Source organism: Carettochelys insculpta, chromosome 4, assembly GCF_033958435.1.
Source record: "Carettochelys insculpta isolate YL-2023 chromosome 4, ASM3395843v1, whole genome shotgun sequence".
Classification (NCBI taxonomy): Eukaryota; Metazoa; Chordata; order Testudines; family Carettochelyidae; genus Carettochelys; species Carettochelys insculpta.
The window spans coordinates 110,582,966-110,606,982 of NC_134140.1; the positions used below are offsets into that span (position 1 = coordinate 110,582,966).

The 24,017-nt window shown below is 39.6% G+C and overlaps 1 protein-coding gene across 1 annotated transcript in view; it reads left to right on the top strand.

The window, feature by feature from the left end:
- Positions 1-24,017, top strand: part of TBCK (TBC1 domain containing kinase) — a 165,434-nt gene that overhangs the window by 34,013 nt on the left and 107,404 nt on the right. The window contains exons 6-17 of the mRNA XM_074993470.1: positions 2,119-2,233; positions 4,042-4,115; positions 6,015-6,156; positions 7,048-7,108; positions 9,323-9,384; positions 10,169-10,230; positions 11,126-11,274; positions 12,740-12,878; positions 19,861-19,960; positions 22,146-22,195; positions 22,615-22,744; positions 23,609-23,707. Coding sequence (XP_074849571.1) covers positions 2,119-2,233; positions 4,042-4,115; positions 6,015-6,156; positions 7,048-7,108; positions 9,323-9,384; positions 10,169-10,230; positions 11,126-11,274; positions 12,740-12,878; positions 19,861-19,960; positions 22,146-22,195; positions 22,615-22,744; positions 23,609-23,707 — 1,183 coding nt within the window. The remainder of the gene's footprint in view (positions 1-2,118; positions 2,234-4,041; positions 4,116-6,014; positions 6,157-7,047; positions 7,109-9,322; positions 9,385-10,168; positions 10,231-11,125; positions 11,275-12,739; positions 12,879-19,860; positions 19,961-22,145; positions 22,196-22,614; positions 22,745-23,608; positions 23,708-24,017) is intronic.

A 24,017-nucleotide genomic window follows, 5' to 3' on the forward strand; every position in this document is an offset into this window, starting at 1 on the left:
CTGTTCTGGCAGGTCTGGTGGCACATTGATTTGTGCATCCTGATCTGTGGGGAACTTGTTTCTGATAATAAGCTTAGGCAGGTTGGAGAGCTATTTGCAGGCCAGAAGAGGGGGTTTGGGAAAGATTTCTTTTAAAAGTCCCTGTTGAGTAAGGGTTGTCATTTTTTGATACCCTGTAGGAGTTCCGGTGTGGGTTCTGAGTTGAATCAGGTTTACTTGGGTTATTTGGGTGGCCTATTCCATGGTCAATCTGTTTCTTCATGGAATGTCTTTGTTTAATAAAGATAGTTTTGAAAGTTTTATGATGCACATCCTGGAGTTTCTCCTAGGAGCATATTGTATGTGTTATGTATCTGAGTACCTGGCTGAACATAACAGATTTCTTGGGTGGTTATGCATTGCTAAAACCAATGGTGGTGTCTTGAAAGTTGGTGATGGTATGGAACTGATGCAAAGAGAGTTTAATGGATGGGTGGGGGTTGTTGAAATTGTGGTGGAAATCTGAGGGAGTTTGTCTTTTGTCCGGAGGATGAAAATATCGTGCCTCATAGGGGCTACAAGCCACTGTACCTGCATATATGCAGGTAAATAAAACATCTGATGAACCATCAGGGCCTAAAACTGGTGAAGTGCATCTGGTTTGTGGACCTCTTATTGAGTCTCTGGATCTAAAGTCTAGAATGTTTGAGTTGCCAAACAGTGTTGGACATTTATTTAAAATAAAAAATTAAATTGAAGGAATTGAAGGGCCAAACACCAATAGTGACTCTTTATAAACAAGTGTTCATGTAAAGGAATAGATAAGAGGACTCTGTTTACTAATCAGGTGTTTTTCAGGCATTTTGATCAGACAATTCTAGAGGAATTTAGAGAGTGGGGGAGAGTTTTGTTTTTTTTTTCTGCAGAGGAGGCAACAAGAGTCTATTAGAGCTTTCACAATAAATAGTACATTTCTTACATTGCACGCACATGTTGGAGTGACTTCTGCTTTAAGTTTTACCATTATATCCATGGAGAAAAACAACACAAAACGAAGATCAGTTTGAATCCTTTGTGTTTTTTAAAGAAGTGTGACTGTGCTACATACTGTTTTGTATACTGTATCCTTCTCTTTTCTGACAGGTTCTACACTAAAGTGTGTTAGTTCCTCTCCTAAAGGAGTAACTTTTTTTTAATCTCCATCATCTTGTTGGGCTAATCATTTTGGTACATCTAGTGTACCACCTCCATGAACTTAGAGGAATTCTCTCTCCCAATTACCTGAATGTATCTCCTTTATTCATTTTGGATGTAAATTCTAAACCAGGGTGACCATACCAGGCAGGAGGAACTGCAAAGGGCAATTACATGGAGGGGTGATTAAGAGTTCACCAGAGGGAGAATGGTGGGATTGCTTAGGATTCAAAACAAATCATGCAGTCCGTTCATTATGCATATGATTATAAAAAGGTTAAGAAAATAATCTAACTGCAAATAGAATATGGGAAAGAGCTTCAAGAGGGAGTAATAGGTGACTTCCAGTTGCTGATAACTACCAGCCGTCTCCTAGCATCTTTTTGCTCATCTCCCTCCCCTTAATACGATTGCACTTATTCAGACACAGTTCCCCAGCTACGTACTATCTTCATCTCAGTACGTTTCCCTTGCATTTCCTACCTGTATTCCCCTCTAGTCCCCATCACTCATTAATGCTTGTGAGATACTCCAGACAGTTTTGAGTACTAGTTTTGTGGTGACTGGAAAAAAATCCCCATCTTTTGTGAAGCATTAATGGTGTTAGTAGACGGAAAAGTTAAATGAACTGAAGTACTGTGGTGATATCAGCTGAGCTACAACTGTGTTTTGCATTTGCTTATTTAAACTTTTCCTAAGGTTGAGGAAGAGCTTTGCAAGTTCTTATGAAGCCTAAACTTTTGCAAGTCTGGAGGGGGATGGGGAAAAAAATGCCACTTTCAACCTGATGCAAATGATTTCCCCATCACAAAATCTTCCTTAGTAGATGAGGAGTGGCACAATTAGAGTACCAGGAAAATCAAATCACCAGCGTCCATAACTTACATTTATTTGCAAAGTTTTTTTAAAAAGGAAATATATACAGTGTGGTGTTCTACTTTTCAGCTTTTCAAAGATTTTACGCATTGCATTTGAAGTATTGCAGGGTTTGCAATATATGAACAAACATGGAATGGTCCACCGAGCTCTCTCCCCTCACAATATCCTCATGGATCGCAAGGTAAGGCTGTTGGAATAGCCTCTTAAGTAAAGTCTGTACCACATTTGTACATTTTGGCCCTAGTGAGAAATTCATTTGGGATCCTTCTGGATGAAATATTTTCAATATTTAAGAAGTTGCTTTGAATGTAAAAACAAGTATATTGAAGATGTATTTGCAGCTTAGTCTCTTTTCCGTGTCTTCCATCCCAGGCTTTTTGCCCATTGTCTTTTTTTTTAAACAGGAAATTGGACTATTATAACTTTATTTTGTATTCTTTTAATAGACTTCTTGCCTACTGCTATGGGATAATTGTACCATTGAACATAATTGTATATCTCATCTCCGCTTTCACACACCCACAAAGTGGAACAGAACTTAGTATTTATTTTTTAAATGGTGGTTTGTTTAGTTGTTTGATAATCAGATTGGATCAGTAAAATCCAAAATTATGATCCTCTCCCATCTGTCACAGGTTTTCCACTTTGCAGAAAGAAATACATATACCACATAAAAAAAGCAAGAAAAACTTAATGGATGTAGTCAGTGCAGCCACATGAATACATTGCGACTAAGAAACCTACCTGTGCTGTTTTAAATAAAACTTTTCCTAAAGAATCTGACTAGTAATGGAACTACAAATATATCTCATCTCAGATTCTACCTTCTCTATGAAGTGGGGAAACCAAACAAGCAGGAATGCTGTTTTGTTGCTTAGGTAAAAAACATTTGGTAGGAACATTTCTCTTTCAGGAAAACAGAATTCATAGAAAATGAAATTCCTGGGGAACAAACATAATCAGGACTTTATGGTGGTCTGAGAGACTTAAAATAGATGACAGAGAGCAGTTACATGGAGTTTTAAAGCTTTTATTTCTCCCTCTTCCCCGCACCCACCTTCATTGCTTGAAAGCATGATGTGTTGTAGTCTTGTCTCAGACATCATACCAAAGATAGGTTGCACTGAAATTTAGCTAACAGATGGCCCTGGCAAGATAAGAGTTTATATGTCTGCTTTTGGCTTAGAGTTATTTCTTTGTAACTGATTATCCCTGGAAAACTTGGCTTTGTACCAGCACTTTAATGTAATGTTCTCTGGAGCAGCACAGATGTCATAACACACAACTGTGATAATGTATAGGGGGTAATATACAGCAATTGTTATTTTAACATCATTATGGAGGAAAGGACAGTGAATGAATTATTGCTGATGGGAGACTGATCGTGAATATTGGGTACGTAACTGATGGGAAGAGAGGAAGGAGAGGGACTGAGTAAATGAAGGGATAAATTAAATGAGGAAGAGGAGAAGAAGGAATGAACCCAGGGATTTTTAAACCTGATTACAGGTAGATGGAAAAAATATGGTTTGTATGCAAGAATTAAAAGATGAAATAACATTGCTTATAGTTGCACAGAAGGTAAGTATCTGACAGGGATCTGAGTTAGTCTGTATCTGCAAAAACAGAAAGAAGTCCTGTGCCCTTATACAGATTTTTTGGAGCATAAGCTTTTGTGGGCAAAGACCCGCTTAGTTAGATGCAAAGAAAATTTGACTTAATATTCTCTTGCTGTGTTGTTTATTTTATGACCTAGTACACTGTCCACACAAATAATATCGATTTCCAATAAAGTTTTATCTGCAAAGGCATCAGGACCTTGATTTCATATTTTTAAAAAACACTTAGGATAGATAAATAATATTATTCTTCAGATCTTTCTGACACTTCTCAAATAACTAGCATAATGTAAACAAACGTATATAGTTTAATTCTTTCTGTGATCTATGTAATTTGCAGTGTTTCATGGTAATATTTCTTCTTTTACAGGGACATATTAAATTGGCTAAGTTTGGACTCTACCACATGACAGCTCATGGTCTTGATGTTGATTTTCCTATAGGGTAAGGATTCATACGTGCAAAATAAACATTGTATATTTGGTAGTATATTTTTGGCAACACATACTGAAGTTTATGAGTGTTTTCAAGGAAAGATTAGACATTGGTTAAAATTAAATATGCCTGTAGAACTTTTTAAAATATGTAGCTCTGAGTGCTTTGTATATTCGGGTCAGGGAAGAAATAACCATTAGTTTTGAAGAAAATATTTGAGTCAGTTTAATTGCCTCAGTTGTCATTGGTTCCTGGAGCTGTAGGCATTAAGTGATGCTGGGCCTGTGACATTAACATTGTAGGAAATGGGGTGGAGGGATGAGGGGACCTGCAGTCTAGAGTTCCAACTTAGAAATGGTTTGACCACAGGGTTCTACCCAATGAGAGATGCAGGAAGAAAGTCCTGATAGCTGAGGGGGTACTCTTCAGAGGAACAAAAAGTAGTTTATTGTTCAGTTTTTCCGGTAACCATGACACCAAATAAGAGTCAAAGAGGAAATGGTCACATATATAGAGTTATTTACTTGGAGACAGATTATACATATCTCATAGAATTGGAAGGGACCTCGAGAGGTCATCAAGTCCAGTCTCCAGCAGGACTTATTACCATCCCTGACAGATTTTTTTTTTTTTTTAAATCTAACCTGCCCCAGACTTTTGAAAGGCCCCCTCAAGGATTGAACTCACAACCCACTGGGTTTGCTGGCCAGTGCTCTAACCACTGACCTATCTCTCCCACCCTTAATTATACCACATATGCCTTCTGTGAGATTCTTAGGCACCTTTCTATAAAACATCTGTTGTTTTGTCTGCTTTCATACACAGTGACCTCTGTCTGATACACTGTAGTTGTATTCTTCTGTAGAGGTTGTTAAAGTGACATCTGCTTTCACCCCCAAATAATACAATTGAGCTCTGGATGCATGGCAGACACAGGAGATGGGTGGACAGTAAATAACGCTTAAAAATACCCATTCAAATTGTAGCTGAATGCTACATCCATTCATTTAGTGTGTCCAATGGAGATGCCATAATGGGATCAGATTGGGCTGTTTAATTGTAATAGAAACAATGCAGGTAACTATAATTAAGGGTAATTTTTGCCCTCTATTTCCTCATTTTTAACAGAGTCAGAAATAATGCAATTTTAAACTTCAACCTGTGAGAGTAACTGTGGTCTCATGGCAAATCCCACATAATTTCACCGCCATGTAACCAAATATTTTAACTAAACCACTTGGTCAGCTCATTTTCTGGTTCTAAAGGTGTCCTTATATGTTAAGATGTAAGTTACTTACTCAAAATTTGCATTTTTAATTTTTGCAAATTTATTTTGGCTCACTTGCTTTTCTTTCATGCTTCTGTTACTTGAACACTTCATATTCCTGGATAATGTGTTACACATTGATGTGCCCATGTATGAAAAAAAAAAAAGTACCTTGGTGGTGTACACTTTTTTGTTCTCCTTTCCCAGTAATTCATGGCTGTATGCCTTTCTTTGTCTTTCTCTTGCTCCTAATACAGTAAACTCTTGCATATCCAGCAGCCCAGAGATGGAGAGGTTACTGGATATTCAAACATTCTGGATAATAGAGAAGTATACCTAGCAATGCCTAACACTGAAGAAAAACAAAATTAGATATTAAGAAACAAAAATACATGCAGAGTATTGTATTTACCAGCAACAGTAGTATTGTGCATTGTAAACTTGTACTGTATTTGCTGTATTTGTTTGTATTTATTTTCACTATACAGTATTTATGGAAAACATAACTAAAATTTACTTATGGTTAAAATACTGATTATTTGAGCATTCCAGATGATAGAATGCCAGATATGAAAGGATTTACTGTATATGAATATAACTTCTTTTAAGCCAATGTCTTGCCTCTTGTTATATTGTTATAGGTACCCATCATACCTGTCACCAGAAGTAATTGCACAGGGATTTGTCAAACCTAGTGATCACACTCACTGTGAAAAGCTGCTGCCCTCTGGCCCTAAATCAGATGTGTGGTCTCTCGGTATTATATTATTTGAGCTTTGTGTGGTATGTTACTGAATTATTTCTGTGTTTTTAATTGTGATACTCTGGGCAGAATTTTGTATGTTTTCACTTTTTACCTATGTCATCTCAAGAAAAGCAGTTTTGCAAGTAAAGGTTTAATTAACAATGACTACAATGGCTACTAATAACACTTGTTATTAGAGCATAACACTGAGAAAACTTACTCTATTACAAAAGAATTGAGTTCCTGTGTGGTGTCATGTATTTATACAGAAGATGTTGCCCTGTTGGCTCTCTGTCTTTAGATAAATTCCAGCAACTTGTCTTTCACTAGCAGTACATGATACGTGGGATAATACTGTTATTCAGACAGTAAAAAGGTTTCTCTTTAATCTTATTACATAAACCAGAATTTTGTTCCTGCTTTGCTAGACTTGTTATGCATCCCTAGATAAATTATTTAACATCTTTGAATTGTTTCTTCATCTGTAAAATAGGAATAACGTTGGTTAAAAGTCATTGTATAAGAACAAATTATGACTTTTTTATGACATTAAAAACTAAATCTTATTTGTAGATGTTCGTAGTGGTGTGAAATATTATAGAATAGCTTCGTATGAACGTGTGTTCTTTTAAAATCCATTACAGAAGCTCACTAGGAGTACCTCCTGGAATTTACTATCAGTTTTAAAAAAATAACTCATCCCAAGAAGTTAAACAATCAAAAATAACCGTCTGGGCCGTTATAGTGGAGTGGTAGTTTTGCTGTAGTTACGGTTGAGAGGTGCTTACTGTATAACAGATACCTTTTCTTAGAGCTCTAAAATCTACATGCTGACTGTGACTTTCTTTATATGTACCTTAAATAGCATAGAGCATGTCCTTGTGACAGATTAACGTTTAACTGTTAGCATAACTTCCTATTCCATCTAGGGTAGAAAACTATTCCAGAGCTTGGATATAGCTGAAAAACTAAAACTTCTGCTAACATTGGGTAAGTGGTCAATACTGGTCTTCCTAACTTCCCAAATAAATGTATAACTGGTGCTACATTAGCAGATAAGTTAATGATGCCCAGGCCTATGGCAAATTAATTTTAAAGGTGCAAATTTGGAAAGGTAATGGGCATCTAGCAGCTCATGTGAGCAGGTATAGGAGAGCAGTAGCAACTTTAAGCCAGATATGCACAGCAAGGAGGCATTTTGTTTGTAGGGTGTTGAATGACAACGTAGAGGAGGAGACATTTCTGGTGGTTATTTATTATTTGGTATAAACAAGTCAAATATACAGTCTCTGTTCCAAAGATGTTAGTATGCAAGACACTGAACAGAGGAAGGTTTGAATGGAAGGGTAATAGGCAGGCAGTTACAAGCATGTGTCTTGCATATTCCAAGTTCTTTTTGTTACAGTTTTTAATTTATTTATTTATTTTGGTCGATGGGTGTAGACGGGTAGGTGTGATTTGATTAAGATGAGTCTAATAGAAAGACTGTTAGCTTTGGAATGCCATTCAATCTTCTTTATAAAGAAAGACCTACAGGAAAGTGGGAGTACTGTGACAGATTGACATTGGGACCATCAAGTGTGAGGGAAAAGAGACGAGTCTACAAATTGAGGCCTGGGGAGGCATGTTAAATTTATCTAAAGCTGCCTTCTATACCTGTAGAATTAACTACTATTAACACAAATATCCTTTCTCCTTCAGCAAATTGTTTTGTTTCTGAATTTCTCACTATTTTGAACAGTTACTTGATCATAAAATAAAATCCAAGGAAGCTCTCACAGTTTTGTGATACCTGCACTGGTATTTCACTGCAAGAGTGTCCAGGCAGGTCTGTATCTTTTACCTGTCTTAGGGCAGGTGTTATAGGAGAGCCCAGATCTCTGCCTTATGCTGTGCTATCCCCAGCATGGCAGTTTGACTAAAGGTCAGTGCTTGTGGTTTGCTGTCTCTCCAAGAGCTATGAATAGAGTATTGCCAGCAATTGCAGGTTACCACACTGCTCTTTCTCAATAAGTACCTTTATTCTTAAGGTGAAAGTATTACAAGAAAAGTATAATAGAAACAATAAACAGGCAAACACAACTACTATATATTTGAGAGTCTGTCTGGTTTTGCTCAAAAATGATAGGAGCTAGTACCACATTTGTTATGCAGCTTCCTTTTGTCATAACTTAAAGCAAAGTGAGGGTTTGGTTGTACCAGGAAAATGGACTGTGCCTGGAATGGGATAGCTTCTCATAAAGCCATACAGGAAAGAGGCATAATCACCAAGCAGGTGAAAGGGCTAGCTTGGAGCTTGCAGTGCTGCCCCACCAGTACTGCTGGAGCAGCAGTGGCCATCGAGAGGTGCTTCTGACCTGGTTCCAAGCTTCTGTGGTGAGAAAGGGCTGGCGTAGTCTCTCTTCCAGGCATAGCCTGTGTTCTTAATCCCCTCGTCCCCAACGTATCCCAGAATAATGATTTAAATGCAGAAAAAACAAAATAAATTGTGCAAAGGAGATAAGCAAGCCAGGACTAATCTTCTAGGACTAATATTTTAGGAGTGACCTGGCAGTCTTATAGTGCTCTAGGCGGGTAGAGCCTGTCCAATCATTCCTAAAGGCTCTGGGCTCCAGGTCCTGTCTGTAATATCAAAAAGAAGGCCCTGAATCAGTTTTTAAGCATAGCCTTTTTATGCCAAAAGCCTGTTGGTTTCTGAAAAGCCCAATCTCAACCACTATGTACAAGCCAGGGGACAGTTCTTCTCTGTTGGTATTACAGCCTGACTGACTTACCTTTATCACCTTCCCACACACACAGAGTTGTGGTAACCCTCCCACAGCGAGCTATACATGTAATATGGCATGGTTTCCAATGCTGTTTCCTGGGATTGAAATATCTGTCACCCCAAAAATGTTTTGAGTTTAATAGCAAGTGTATTTTGGCACAACATGGAACATGTTGCTGTTAGCATTCACCTCATTTTAATGGGCATTAATGTGCTGGCCAGTAATCCTTTTATACAAAAGTGTGTTAAAATATTCCTATATTTAATGGGGGAAAAACTAGAAATTATATAACTTTCACCATAAAGCCAACCTGTCAAATAAATACTTGAAGAAATTGGGGGTGGGACAGCAGAAGAAGTAAACCATCTTAATACCTTTCTAAACAATACCACTTTCTCATTAAAACCTTTTTTCTTTCAACTGTTCTGTTTTGTAGGCTGTGTGGATGACATTGTAACTGTATTAGCTGAAGAACATGGTTGTCTGGATATTATTAAGGTTGGTGAACTAGTCTATTTCTCTGTGTTTTCTTAATTAAAAGTAATTGTATGTTTTATGGGACTCATTCTTTTATTCTTTGTTGGTACTGCAAAATCAGTCCAAAAGATTTGTAACTTATTTGGTTACTTTGATTTCTGTAGTATTTTTCCTATAGTGCTGTTTTGATTCCGGATTCTGAAATCTTCAGGGCCATCAGTCCTCGTAAGATGTTGGTCCTCTTCCAAATCATCGATAATCCAAAAGAAGTGTAGATGGTACTTTTCAGACTCTCATGATACATTAGTAGAGAAACCAGTTTTCAAATAGTGCAGATTTTAACATGTACTTTTAGGTGTTGACATTACTGGTGAGCTAATCCACAATGCTGTAATAAGTCTATTTGTATATAATTAAGCAGCTGAATCCGGGTTGTCATGGCTCAATTTTTGGATGACCAGCCTGATAAACTGTAAAGGCATGCTCTTATTTTTCAGGGGAAGGAATGCCCCAAGTTTTAAGATTTTTCAAATTGAAAACACAAAATTACTGATCAGTTTTGAAAAATCTTGGCTTTAATATATCAAGTCTGACATTTTGTCAAAACCAAAAACTACGCATGACAGAGTAGCCATAACAATTTAGACCCTGATCCAGTGAAATCCTTGCGTATACATGTAGTCCCATTGACTTTAGTAAAACTACATGTGTATGTAAGATGCATGTATGTTTATGTCAGTTATTCGATCAGTGTAGTACTTATTAATCAATCATTGTGAATAATTTTTTTCCTCTTATATTCCAGGAACTTCCTGAAAACGCCATAGCTCTACTGAAGAAATGCCTTACATTTCACCCTTCCAAAAGGTAAGTATTCTATCCAAATTTATAGTAAACTGAATAATTCTGCTGGGTCAAAAGCAGAGCATGCATTGTTAGTATTGAGATGAGTTATGTAAAAGTGCGTCTGTGCGCTCAGTCATTAATGCATCCATTTCTTACTTTTGTGCTACTTTCCATCATCAATTAAAATTAAAAAGAACTCTAAGCTTGAAAGCTTATGCGTCTCGCTAACAGAAATTAGTCCAAAAATGGTAGTACCTCACCCACATTCTCTTGAATGCTCTGGTATGAGTGACCTCTTTAAAAGGCTCACACACATTAAAGTACAGCATAGAGCTACTCCTTAACAAAAAAAAAAATAAGAGGTCCTGTGACACCTTATAGACTAACAGATTTATTGGAGCATAAGATTTTGTGGGCAAAGACCCAGTTTGTGAGATGTATCTTTGGTCTTTGTCCACAAAAGATTGTGCTCCAATAAATCTGTTAGTCTATATGGTGCCACAGGACTTCTGGTTGTTTTTACAGATACAGGTGAATACGGCTATCCCTCTGATTCCTAACAAAAGCTGAAAAAAGTCTTATTTCTGACCAAAAGAACACTGGATTGTCTCCTTGTTTTACCATTGTTAATTGGATTATATCTTAGGTAAAGTCAGAAGACCCTGTCTTGGGTTGAGAATGATTGGTCATAGTTAAGATGTATGGTGTCGAATATACAGGATTAATGTAAATAAAATTGCTCACAATGAACTGATTGCCATATGAAGCTTTGCATTTTGATTTGATTAACAAGAATGTTCCCTTGGTGGTAGAAGTATGTGGGATCTTATTTTTTATATTAGTTTTAATGTTTTTAAGAATGCTTTACTTTTGTATCTTGCTGTTCTTCCTTACTTTTTAAAATGTTTTACTCAAGGCCAACTCCAGACCAGCTGTTGTGTGACAGTATGTTCAGTGAACTGGCCTCTGTATACCCACCCTTCCACAAACCTGCAAGTCTGTTCTCCTGTTCTCTGAGATGTGCTAATTTAACTCTTCCGGAGGACATAACTCAACTGTGTAAAGGTAAAAGCAGGTATCAGGGATGGTGTGCAGCAGAAAGAAAAGGGAAATAAATAAAATGTTGCCTACAGAAGACACAAAGTAAAAGAAATGGTTACAAATTGTTAAAGTAGTAGTACTGCACTCTTGTATTAAGTTCTTGCTTCCTAATGGTTAGTGCAGGGGTCAGCAACCTTTCCCAGATGGAGTGCTGAAATTTGACCTTTTGACCTCTGTGTGCGGTCTGAGTGCCAGTGATAGTTTTTAAAGTCACTAATAGTCTGACTTGCAACAGCTTTATTAATAAATAAATAAAAATAAAAATGCAGAGCTTTACGCTTTGGGTGATGGTTTGTAGTATTAGCTGGGCTTTTGTTAATCCACAGACAGCATGGCTTTGAGCAAGCTCCTGGCTGCATGTGGGGGGAAGGCTGGGACTGAGCTCTCACCTTGCATGCTGATGAAAATCAGTTCGTGTGCTACTCTTGGCACCGATGCAGGGGGTCGCTGACCCCTGGGTTTGTGAGTAGTGTGAGGAGGTACTAGAAGATGAAGACGGAGGAAAGGTATCTCTTATCTGTGTTCCTTGTTCACTTTGTGTATCATGCTTTGTAAAAGCCATTCTTTCATTGTCCTTGATCTGAAGTTTGAGATTTTTGGTGGTGTTTTGCAGCATAGTTCTGAGGTTCAGGTGCTGATTTTTTTTTCCCCCCATTTGCAGACCAGAGCCTTATTGGACATGTTATAAAAGGGTTGGCTGTAAATACATTATAAAAGTTTACATTGGCAGCTGAGTATCGAAATTCATAGGCTCTTGCCATTTGTTATGAAGCACAATCTGAGTGGGAGAGGCTGCATTTATAGAAGTCTATGGTAAAACTTAGCACTTAATTGACAGCATGTTGACAAGAATTGGTATTTCCTTTACTCTTGTTTGAAATCCCTACTTGAGTGGATGGGCTGCTGTTATCTTTTCTGATAAGCCCAGAAGTGTCTTCTTATTTTGGATATTCTTTATTAATATTCTGAAGCTAAAGTTATAGTTGTTAAAATTAAAGCTGAAGCCATGTGTGCTGCATGTGACATTTTGGTAAATTTAAGCTTTTGAATGTAAATCATTGCGTCAGTGGTCGCTGTTTACGCTTTGCACTGTTCAAGAGAAATCTCTTTTGAGTTATGGGTAAAATAAACAAAAAACATACTTTCACTCAATGTGCTTACCTGAGATTGCTCAGTTTTCAGGCACGAAGTCAAACTGCAGACATTGTTTCACTTTTTTTTTTTAATACGAAATGACTCTATTGTTCATTGAGCTGCCTTTGTCTTCCCATGAGCATTGCTGTAGGATATTGCAAAGGGAAGATCACTTTTCTCGTTACTCTGCAGTAGGCCACATGACCTTTCAAATGTAATAATCTGTTTCTAACTAAAATGTGTTTAGAGTGGCTTAAAAACCTGTAATTTATTTTAATTTGGCTTCTGTTAATAGATGAAGACTGTGATTACCTAGCAGAAAGATCGATTGAAGAGGTGTATTATCTCTGGTGTTTGGCTGGAGGAGACTTGGAGAAAGAACTTGTCAACAAGGAAATTATTCGATCAAAACCACCCATCTGTACACTCCCCAAGTAAGAAAAGGAAAATACACTTGGGAACACCAGGAAAGGGCTGAACAGAGAAGTGTAACATTTAAAAAGAAAAAATGTTTAGTGTTTTAAAAAGTTCAAATGTCTGAGTTTCAGAGAGAAATTTGAAAGCAACATGGTTAACTTTTCAACTTATAAACTACTATCATTCACAGTTATCTCACTTGATTTTATATCACACAGCCATGCTTGTCTCCAGATAATCTTTTCTACTGTAAATAGTGAAGACATGCAGGATCATTTAGGTTTATATTTTTAAAACAAAGCAAAAGATGAGGTTTGGTGGCATGAGATGGGTGAAGTTTTTAGTGAGTGCAAAGTGATAAATGCAATAAATAAATAAATAAACTCAACCATATATACAAAATTATGGGTTTTAAATTAGCTGTAAATATTCAAGAACGAGATCATGCAGTTATTGGGGATAGTTCTTTTAGTGATTGCTCATGTCTGTTTCACATTAGAGGTGTGTGCTTGTCACATGCGCGAGTGCTGGAAGCTTTTCCCTCAACAGTACATATAGGGGAGTAGGTACGGTGTCCCCTGGAGTAGTGCCTCCATGGCACGGTATAACCCTCAGTTTCTTCTCATCGCCAGATAGTACAATGAAACTGCTGTGCTTCAGACAGTTTTGCTCTTCTCTGTGACACAGTTTCTTCTTAGTCTGTATAGTTCTTTTAAGAGTTCTTAGTGTAGTTGTTTACACCATCCCTTATAGGATGCTAGCTGAGGGACATGGCATATGCTGATCCATAGGCTTCAAACCGTGTCCAGAGTGCAAGCAACCTGTGATCGTTACTGACCCACTGAATAGCACCACCTGAGGTGTTTAGGCAAGAGCACCTTATGAATTGGCCTATCTGCAAGTCACTTAAGGCATGAGCTTCAAAAGAGAGGGACTGTCATCTTAGCACACTCTTTAGTTTACACTAAATTCAGCATACGAGATCATGTGATACTCAGCCTCAAGCACCATTCCTCCCTGCATCCTCCAATCTACAAGGTAAAGATGCCTGAAAGGGGATCTTCCCCAATGTCCTATAAAGGGAAGGGGAAGTCGAGAGGAGAGCGAAGTCCCATGATGAGTGGTTTGCCACCTGCATCTGGGAGTTGGAAGATAACTCAGGCGGAGCAGTCCAGCCCTCCTCATCTTGGTCCAACCTTCAAAAGTAGTGATGTAGGCCTTCAGTATGTAGATGTGCTGTCTGTACCGGCTAGTGTCTTTTACCTGGTTGGTACTGCAGTCAGGAGGCAAGCCTTGCCTCTTTCAAGCTTTGGATACTGGGAAACGTGCTTCACGAGCAGCCTTCTAATCCCTAGACTATAGGCTTAGCAGGTAGGACTCAGCTGATGCTCTCCAGAGCCTTGGTGCAGATAGACTGAAGCTGAGCCCCCTCTCCTTTGTGCACTGTAGTTGGTCCTGTGTTTTCCTCAAGATTCAACACCACCCCTGGAGCCATGCAGATGATTGGTGTTGTCTGTCTCATTCACACTGGCACTGGTTTCTGTCTGGTAAATCTTTCTAGTCTTAGGAGCCTTCTGCTGTAGTATTCGCTGCAGTTCCTGGTCCCATTCCAGGTCCCAGCACTGATTGAATCTGGGGAGGCATTGACTGCTGGATTCCTTTCACCGATGTGCATTTTCCCTGCCACTATCCAAGTTCCAAAGTTAGGCACTTGTCCTCAGTCCGTACATGTATGTCTCACTATACCGTAACCCAGCAGGCCATAGAGAATACTGTATTTGGCAGAGATGTGCAGCAGTCAGCACGGCTGTGAATTCCTGTCTGCCTCTGTGAGTACGTCTTTGCAGATCCACAGGTCTCACAGCTGGCTGGAAGAGCAGTCGGAGACCCTCCCATCCCTGGTCACCAGATAGTAGCCATGAAGCTTTGGATGCCCGCATGGAGTAGGATTCCCTCCTTCTGGGACAAGCCCCAATGCTTATGGTGCCCACCACATCATGAGGCCACATCCCCCAGGGACAGTTGCCGATGCCTGGCTCTGTGCCTGGGAATGCTCCATTTCTGGAACTTGGGTATTGGCCTTTATATCCACCTGGAAGTAGGTCATCTCTCAGGGGTTGACAAAGCCTTCCCAGACGGGACTTCTCTCCATGAGCGGTCACTCCATCTGGAAGTGAACTGCATAATTCTCCAGAGGTGGGGGCTTTACCTAGTTTACCTCTTCACCAACAGATAAAACAGAAAGCATCACCACTTTTGCTCCCACCAGGTATTGGGCAGGGACTCCCTCTCTGATGCCTTTCTCTTGTTGTGGTCTCCGGGTCTGCTGTATGTATTCCTGCTGATCCCTCTTATCAGCTCGGTCAAAGGTATGAATCAAATGGGAAAAGGCTTAGGTTATCATGTTTGCTCTAGCATGGCTACACGAGCACAAGTTCAGCATTCTCATAAACGTGGCACTGTAATCTCCTGGGTCCTTCCCAACCCTCCAGACCAGTTGTGCAGGACCACAGGTGTCTTCTGCATTCCTGCCTCACATTCTTGCACCTCTTGGCATGGTGCTCCATAGTTGAACATGAAAGAACATACCTTGGAAGAGGTCCAGTGAGTCCTGCAAGGAAGCAGAAAGCCTCCACAAGGCTGACTTACCAAGCAAAGTGCAAAATTTTCTCCCCTGGATATCAGAATGTGGTGTCTCACCCAAGCACTCTCCATTGCAGTCCATTCTAGACTACATGTTACATCTGAGGAGCCATGGTCTGATGCCTTCCTCCATTAAGTACTTCTTGTGGCCATCTCTGCTCTTCGTGTTCCAATCCAGAGGCAGACAGTGTTCTTCCATGATATGATGGCAAGGTTCCTGTGGGACTTCAAGTGGCTTTATCTGCAGACCCTGTTTCATGATGGGACCTCAGTCTGGTCCTCTCATGGCTCACCGGGCCTCCCTTAGAATCACACTCATCCTGTTCTCTTTCCTACATGTCCAGGAAGATTGTGCTCCTCATGACAGTGAGATCAGTTAAGTATGTCTCAGAGATCACCGTTCTGACCTCAGAGCTGCTGTACATTGTTGTCCGCAAGGACAGGGTCCTGCTGTGGCCGTAAGCACCCTTCTTGCTGCGGGTTGTTTCCTACTTCCATACAAACCAGTATATATTCCTGTCCGTGTTCTTTTTCAAGCCTCACAAGGCAGCGGAAGAGTGCCATCCACATGCTCTGAACTTCTGGCTTTGGCTTTTTACCTGGAACGTACTAAGCTTTTCCATATGTTGGCGCAACTCTGTTGCTTTGGCTGATAGAATGCAAGGCCTGCTGTTTACCCACCGTGGCTTTCTAACTGGATCACCTCATGCATATGGAGTACTATGAGTTGGCAAAGATCGTCTGGGCCCGTTCAGTCAGGGCTCAGGCTTTGTTGATCCCGGTGTCATTCGAGGACTTCTGTAGTGCTCAATCTTTACACATATGTCTCGCTATACCATAACCCAGCAGGCCAGAGAGGATACTGTGTTTGGCAGAGATGTGCTGCAAATTCCTATGTGCTGTGAATTCCTGTGGGTCTCTGTGAGTACTTCTTGGAGTCACATAATGTGGAATGAACAGTGACAAGGGCTATGTCTACACTACATGCTAAAGTCAAATTTAAGGCAGTTAGCTTGATTTTATGATGTCGCTGTCTTCACTGTAAATACCGTTAGGATGATTTTAGGCAGCACTAAAGCTGGTATTCTAACACTGTGCAAAGCTACTTGACATAGCATCAAGTTCGAGTTTAAAAGTTCGAATTAAGGCTAGTGTGGAAATGCCATGTCTTTTAATAGACATTATTAGCCTTCTGAGGTGTCCTGTATGTATCCCACAATGCCCCGCAGTCCTCCGCTCTGGCCGCTACCATCTCCACTGCTCTTCAGGTGTGCAGAAATTAGGTAACAGGAATCCTGTGAATTTGAATTCGGTACCAGGACACCCATAGCTGGGGGGGTCATGCTTGTACGAGAGGCTGAGAAATGTCTGTCTTTGCTATCAGCATGGTGAGCACATCTACCCATTAAAAATGGCGACAACAGATTTCATGGTTCTTTCTCTCCCTCTGTAAGCTGAGCACTTGGATTTTTTGTTTTTCAGTGCTGGTGCCAGCCCCTGCTCTAGCACACCATGTGGCAGATAGGCTGTTGAAGGTGTGTGCTTGTATGAGAGGCTAGGAAACTTCTTTTCTGCCATTTACATTTGTGCAGGGCCCTCTCCCACAGGCACTATGCAGTCGGGGTCTTTCCCATGCCCAACCATGTCATGTGGCTAGCCCCTGACCCAATAAAAGGACGTGCCTGCTGCTCAGTGAGGACCATGCTGCCAGGCAGCACCATGTCTTGGCTTGCGTGTGGTGAGGGTTCCAAAGGTGGGAAGGATTTTGGGGGGCTTGCTGCTACCAAGGGGAAGTCTCCTCTGGTGGCTAAGAATTTTGGGCACCTCCCCACCCCCACCACCTGAGCAACACCTGAGGGACCATTTCAATTGACCCTTCATCCTCTGATCCCCCAGCACCCCCCAGGGGATGAAGGGGGCTGGCCCCTCAACGGTCAATCAGGGCTGGCCCCCCAAGCAACACTAAAGGGACCACCTCAACTGGCCCTTCATCCTCTGATGCCCTGAACCCACACCCATTTGATGAGGGTGCCGGCCCCCAACAGTCAATCAGGGCTGCCCACTCCTGCCTGAGCAACACTACTTGTTGAAATTTGTGAGTTCCATCCCCCGTGTTGGACAGCTCTGTGTAGTGTAGTGGGAAGCCAAAAATCTTTTTCCTGACCTTTTCTGTCCTTCTCTTTCTTCAAGCTTTGGCAAATTCCATATCAAATGGCCCCCTTAAGCCAGGGAAAAGTGGCTGGAGGGCCAGCTGAGAAGACAGACACCTGCTGCTTTTTGTAAAATCTTTGATATTCCAGTTAGATAAGCAAGAGATTTCAGTTAATTTGGCAATCTTTGTTGAGGCTGTCTTTCCAATCTTCGTTTCTTTTGGCAAATTTCTTATCAGTTGCCTCCTTAAGACAGGGAAAACTGGCTGGTGGACCAGCTGAGGTGAGAGCGAGTCCTTGGTGATCCCAGGGCACAGATGTATTCACACATGTGTAAATTTGGTGATCCCCACCCCCCATGTTAGGCACCTCTGTGTAATGAACTGAGAAGCCAAAAACCCTGCCTTTCTAAATCTTTTCTAAACCTTAACCTAAATCTCTTTCTAAACCTTTACCATCCTACTCTTTCTTCTAGCTCTGCATTGTTCCTGTGTTATTTTCAGGGATCATGTTTCTGTAATCAAGGGGGAGAGCAGGGGCAGTAGCTGGAGGGACAGTTGAGAAGAGAGAGACACCTGCTGCTTTTTGTGAAATCTTTGATAGTTCAGTTATAAAAAGCAATTCAGTTATAGAAGCAAGAGATTTCAGTTAATTTGGTGATCTTTGTTGACGCCCTACTTTTCCTTCATTCCTTCTGGAAATATGGCCATTTGCTTTCCACACGAGGAGTATGAGGGCAAAGCAATGTTGGAAGATATCACATCACATACATACAACCACTAGCAGGGCAATTTTTTCCCATGCTGCTCCAGCAAAAATACCCAGAATGCTACGGGGCTGAGGGAACTGTGGGATAGGTTCCCACAATGCATTGCTGTAGGAATCGATATTTGGCTATTTAATGTCAAAGCAGTGGGTCGACTTTGTAGGGAATGAGGATACTAAAATTCGAATTTATAAAAGCGTTGCAAACTCAATTTAATAAATTCAAATTTATCTCATAGTGTATACATAGCCAGTCACTTGAACACCTATTCCATAAGTAGTATTCTTCGAGATGTGTTGCTTATGTCCTTTCCATGACCTGCCCTTCTTTCCCACTGTCCAGCAAGAAAGAACTGAGGAATGTGAGGCATGCCCCTTAGACTGCACCCAGGAAGCATCGTTTGAGAGGTCACCAGAGCCACTCCTACATAGATACTTCTGAGGGAGAAACTTTCAGCACCAGTGTCTGTGGCGGGGCACATACCTCACACACACTGGACATGAGCAACACATCTTGAAGAACATCAGTTATGAAACAGGTCACTGTCTTTTCTCTGAAAGCATCAGCTGGACTTGCAGTGGCAGTCAAAGCTAACAGTGTTGGAAATCACTATGAAAGAGGTGGATATTAAGAGAGAAATAGCACAAAGCAGGAATATGAATCCATGGTACACCCAGATGTTGAATGCTGGGTATGGTTCTGGTGATCCCACCTCAGAGAAAGAAGTAAATTAGAATTGGAATGGGTAAAGAGATGGGCAACAAAGCTGGCTGGGGAGATTAAAGACAGGGTCTGTTGATCTTGGAAAAGAAACAAGTAAAGGTGGATACAGCGGAGGTCTGTAAAATCATGAACAGCTTTTTTGCTTGAAAATCACATCAGTGCAGCATGACTTGTTCTCTTGGATCACTTGCTACCATCATTGGGATATATACAAAGTTCTGAAGGATTACTCTGCTAGAGCCACCTTACAGGACTTGGCACCTTTGTTCCTTTCAGGCCCACTTATTGTTGATCCTTGGCTTTTGAATGACAGTGGCAAATATTTTTCCCCTGTGCCCACCATGCAAGAAGCTGGGGTACCTGTTAATCTTGGTCTGTGAGGATGAGGACCAAAAGGGAATGTTAATGTAGCTCAGCTCTGCTTTGAAGGAGCTGTAAATGGCACCATAATATGTGCTCAGTATCTGGAAAATCTGAGAAATATGATTTTTTTCATTTATCATGATTTAAACATTATTAGCTTTTATGCACACTGTTTTTCAAGGCACTTCAGTGTAGACAGGAGTACGGAACAGTATCATTCTAAGAACTAGTGTTATATTTTTGATGTTATACAGCTGATTGAGGCAGAATTTTGCCCTTGTTTGTTCATATAGAATATTGTCAGGTACTTTGAAAATAATCAGGAATTGCTGTTCTGTCTGTCTCTCGTCAAAGCTTTTTGTTTGAAGATGGCGAGAGCTTTGGGCAAGGACGAGATAGAAGTTCCCTCCTAGATGACACCACTGTCCTACTGTCATTGTGTCAACTCAGAAATGTAAGTGGAAAACATTTCTAGCTTCCTACAAGGTGGGGGAGGCAACATCTTTATTGGAGCAGCTTCTTTTGGAGGGAGAGACATGCTTTTGATCTTAGTTTTTCCTCAGGGCTGGGAAACATATTTAATGTCGCACAGCTAAAAAAAAGTGCTCCTGTTCTTTGAAAACTCCATTTAGGCAATCTCTCTTGGATGCTTGTTGGCTCTGGATCCGTTAGCAAACTCCTTGGCCAATTTAATTAGATTCTGAGTTACATACAAACTAAAAAAGGACTGACTTTATCTGGGAGAAATACTGAGTTGGGTTTTTTTGTTTTATTCTGTTGCAGCAGCTACATTTTAACAGAGTGCATCCCTAAATTAATAATAAAGAATTAATATTATCTGTTTTTGCTTCAGGGGATATGTGTTTCAGACGTTTCATTTCTGTCAATAAGTGGCCTCTTATATTCATATTTTAGGTTATCTGACTTTACTGAGGAACGTATTTGCTGTGATTGCTGAGTTTTCCCATAGTTTAACTTCAATCTTTGGAAGTTTGAAACTGGAATCTACAGTCATTAGGCAATTGATTTTAAGGGATCACCTCAGAGTCCCCTAAAATTACTGAATATTATTCTCTTTCACCTCCATTAGAAAGTCACCCTGATTAAACAATAACTAATCAAATTATTATTAGGCTGCTTTGGGTGCAGTTTTCATAGTAGAGTTCAATATTAATGCTGCACAGCTGGCATATTAGATTTAAAGTGATATTCACTGATGTTCAGTATTCATTTGGAGATGATGTCATACAAAAATTAAATGGATGTTAAAAATGGAGAGCTCAGAATTTTGGTCCATTTTGGCTTGAATCCCTTTAATTTCTAGAGCATTACAGGAAATGGACCATGAGCTAACTAGGTCTGTGCACTCATAAAAACATGCTGATTATGCAGCAAAACTGCACTATTGTACATTATTACATGAAAACTGGCCAAATACGTGTTTTATTACACGATGCAGCAGCTATCATGGGATGAGTTTGGGGGCCTATACAATCAAATATGGGTGCCGAAAGGTACAAATGCAGCAGTGATAAATAAATCGAACTTTCATTTTTGAAATGATACTACTGAATCTTGCTAATCCCTTAGTCAAATTTGCAGTCTTAGTTCTAAGCTTTATCTTGATTTTTTGGGAATCCTCCACACACACCTCATGGAACAGAGCATGGTGATTGTAATCAGGAAAGGATCAGTGATATGTCTGAAATGCTCTTCAATCTCCAGGAGAGATGGCACTATACCTTCAAGTTAGAGATTGAACTACATAACAGAGCACCATAAGGAAGATGGTATTAAAATTTAATCACATTGCACTAAGGATGTCTGTAAACTTCAGGCTTTAAGTCCAATCTCGTTTGCCTGTCCCCTTTCCTGAGACCATCTCCAGTACTATTTGCTTCTCATGTCATTACTAAGTGACTTAATTAGCTTCATTTTATTTTTTATTTGAAAAGCAGTGCCAGATTTTGTTTGTAACTACCTGAATCAAAAGTCCTTCTTAGAGAAAAAATAGCCATTTTACAGTGTTAACTTATTAATATATAGGGATATGTTTGTGAACAGGATTAATTTTCAGATTTGCTAACTAGCTATCTTTTTTTTTTAAAAGAGTTGTACAGGTTGAACCTCTCTCGTCCGGCAAACTCCATTATCCAGCATGATTTTAGTTAGCAGATGACCACTATCATGGGTGTGGCTATGGTTCCTGTAATCACATAAAGTTTGTTTACGGCCACCAGTCTTGGTTCTCAATGTTCTGTGTTGTTATTTAGCTTTAATTTACCCTTAAATGTTGTCTAAGAGCCCAATAAACGGGAAGTGTTGGTAATGTGCTAGACAATATGACCTCATGTGGTCCAGCAAATTCTCTTGTTTTGTGCTGGTCAGTTTCCCAGTGTGCCAGACAAGACAGGTTCAGCCTCTACAATATAGTTTTGCATACTACTTAGCATTAAGGGTGTGCATGCCTTCTTTATTACAGCTAAATTAATATTTGGGAAAAGACCAGTACACACAGCTAAACGTGATTACTATAATATGTAATAAGTTAATACTTTTCGTAGTTCTCTAGCTGTACCCATTAAGCTACTGAGAAGCATTTCAACGTTGAATACTTTCTTATTTTATCTTAATTTCAGAGACTGAAAGATGTTGGTGGAGAAGCATTTTATCCATTGCTTGAGGATGAGTAAGTATATATAATAATTTTAATTATTTTTGAATTATGGTTTGTATTTTAGTGATACGTTGTATGACTGGACCAATGTTTTCAAAAAGAGAAATCTAGTATTAACCTCCTATTTCTTATTTGACTTCAGGAGTCAAAAAAGAGTTGCTGTCTGCTCAGCACTTTAGAAGATAAATCTGCTTATTTAGTAAATTTGAACTGAGAAGCCAACTTCAGGTACTCAGTCTTGAAAATTTGGATGTGGATATCTACTGTATAGCACTGTATGCACAGATGCTGCTCAGTAGATAGTAGTTTCTCCTTTCAAAATTGTTTTCTAACTTAAAATTGCTTTCCAGTGCATAGTCTTCATTTTACATTTAATTGCATTTATTGTAATTTAGCCAGACTTCATGGCTGTTTTTCTCACTGCGTTCCAGGCAGTCAAATTTACCCCATTCAAACAGTAATCATGAGCTGTCTGCAGCTGCCAATCTTCCTCTGATCATCCGAGAGAAGGACACAGAATACCAGCTACACAGAATTGTTTTATTTGACAGGCTGCTGAAGGTATGCATTGTTAACAGTACTGCATTAGCCTCAGTTATGCATTAATTGAATGGATTAATGGATTCAGTTAATTAGCGACTCCAAAGGACTAAACAATTGCAAGTGGAAGCAGAGAAATGAGAAAGTAGGAATAGAGGAAAATAGAAGAGAACTATATGCATAAGTCAATCCAAAAGAAGAGGAAAAATAGGAGTAGGAGAAACTGCAAAAAAAAAAAAAGGCAATTTGAGAAACAACTTTGATTAGAAAGGTCTTAAAGTATAAGCAATAATAGAATCTGAGTCATTATTAGTAACACACCTGCATGTGAGAGAGAATGCTGAAGCATCCCATATATTTTGTAACAACACTGGGCAGTACACACAGCTGCCAAATTAAACATGAGTGGTATATCATCAAATATGCCACTGACATTTTTGCATTGTGTATTGTGGACTGAACACTGGTCTTGCACTTTCAAACAGTACTAGTCTGTGCTGTAATATCAATGTGTGGGGGTGACAGGTTTATTTAGTCTTATGATATGATGTTTTAAATTGTCTCAGCAATATGATTGTACGTGTGTGTGTGTAGGTGTGTATATATATAAGAATACACAAGTAGTCAATGGGTGGGCTCATTCAGGATTTGTTTACATATTATAGTAAGTATTGCTCTAACCCTGAGACTTTTAAAAAGTCTCTCTCTCTCTCTCTCACATGCGCACACTATGAGAAGGAATGCATGTCTTTTACATTGTAGAACTTACATACGTTAATTGGCAGTGTAAACAGATGGACTGTGTTTTGATTCATTTGCAGAAAAGCTTTCCTAAGGGAAAGATCTTGTTGGTTTCAAGAAAGTGATGTATTTCCCCCCCTGCAGGCCTATCCATACAAAAAAAATCAAATCTGGAAAGAAGCCAGAATTGACATTCCTCCACTTACGAGAGGTTTAACCTGGGCTGCCCTGCTGGGGGTTGAGGTAAGAGTAAGAGGAAGGATGGTTCATGCTAATTGCAGATACTAGGGAAGAATGAAGATTAAATAGGTATATTTTGTATTATTTGGCACGGTGGAGAAAAGGGATAATATTTGAAACTCTATGAATAAATACAGTGTTGGGAAAATTTTTGCTTCACTTCATGTTTTCTGTTGAACTTGTCTGGGTTTTAGGTTATTTTTAAGTTATCCAAAAAAAGATAAGTGCCTAGGCACTCTTGGCAATATTTAAACATGCCACTGCTTATTTGAAAATAATATTTTATAACTCCAACACATTCAATTAGCATTCT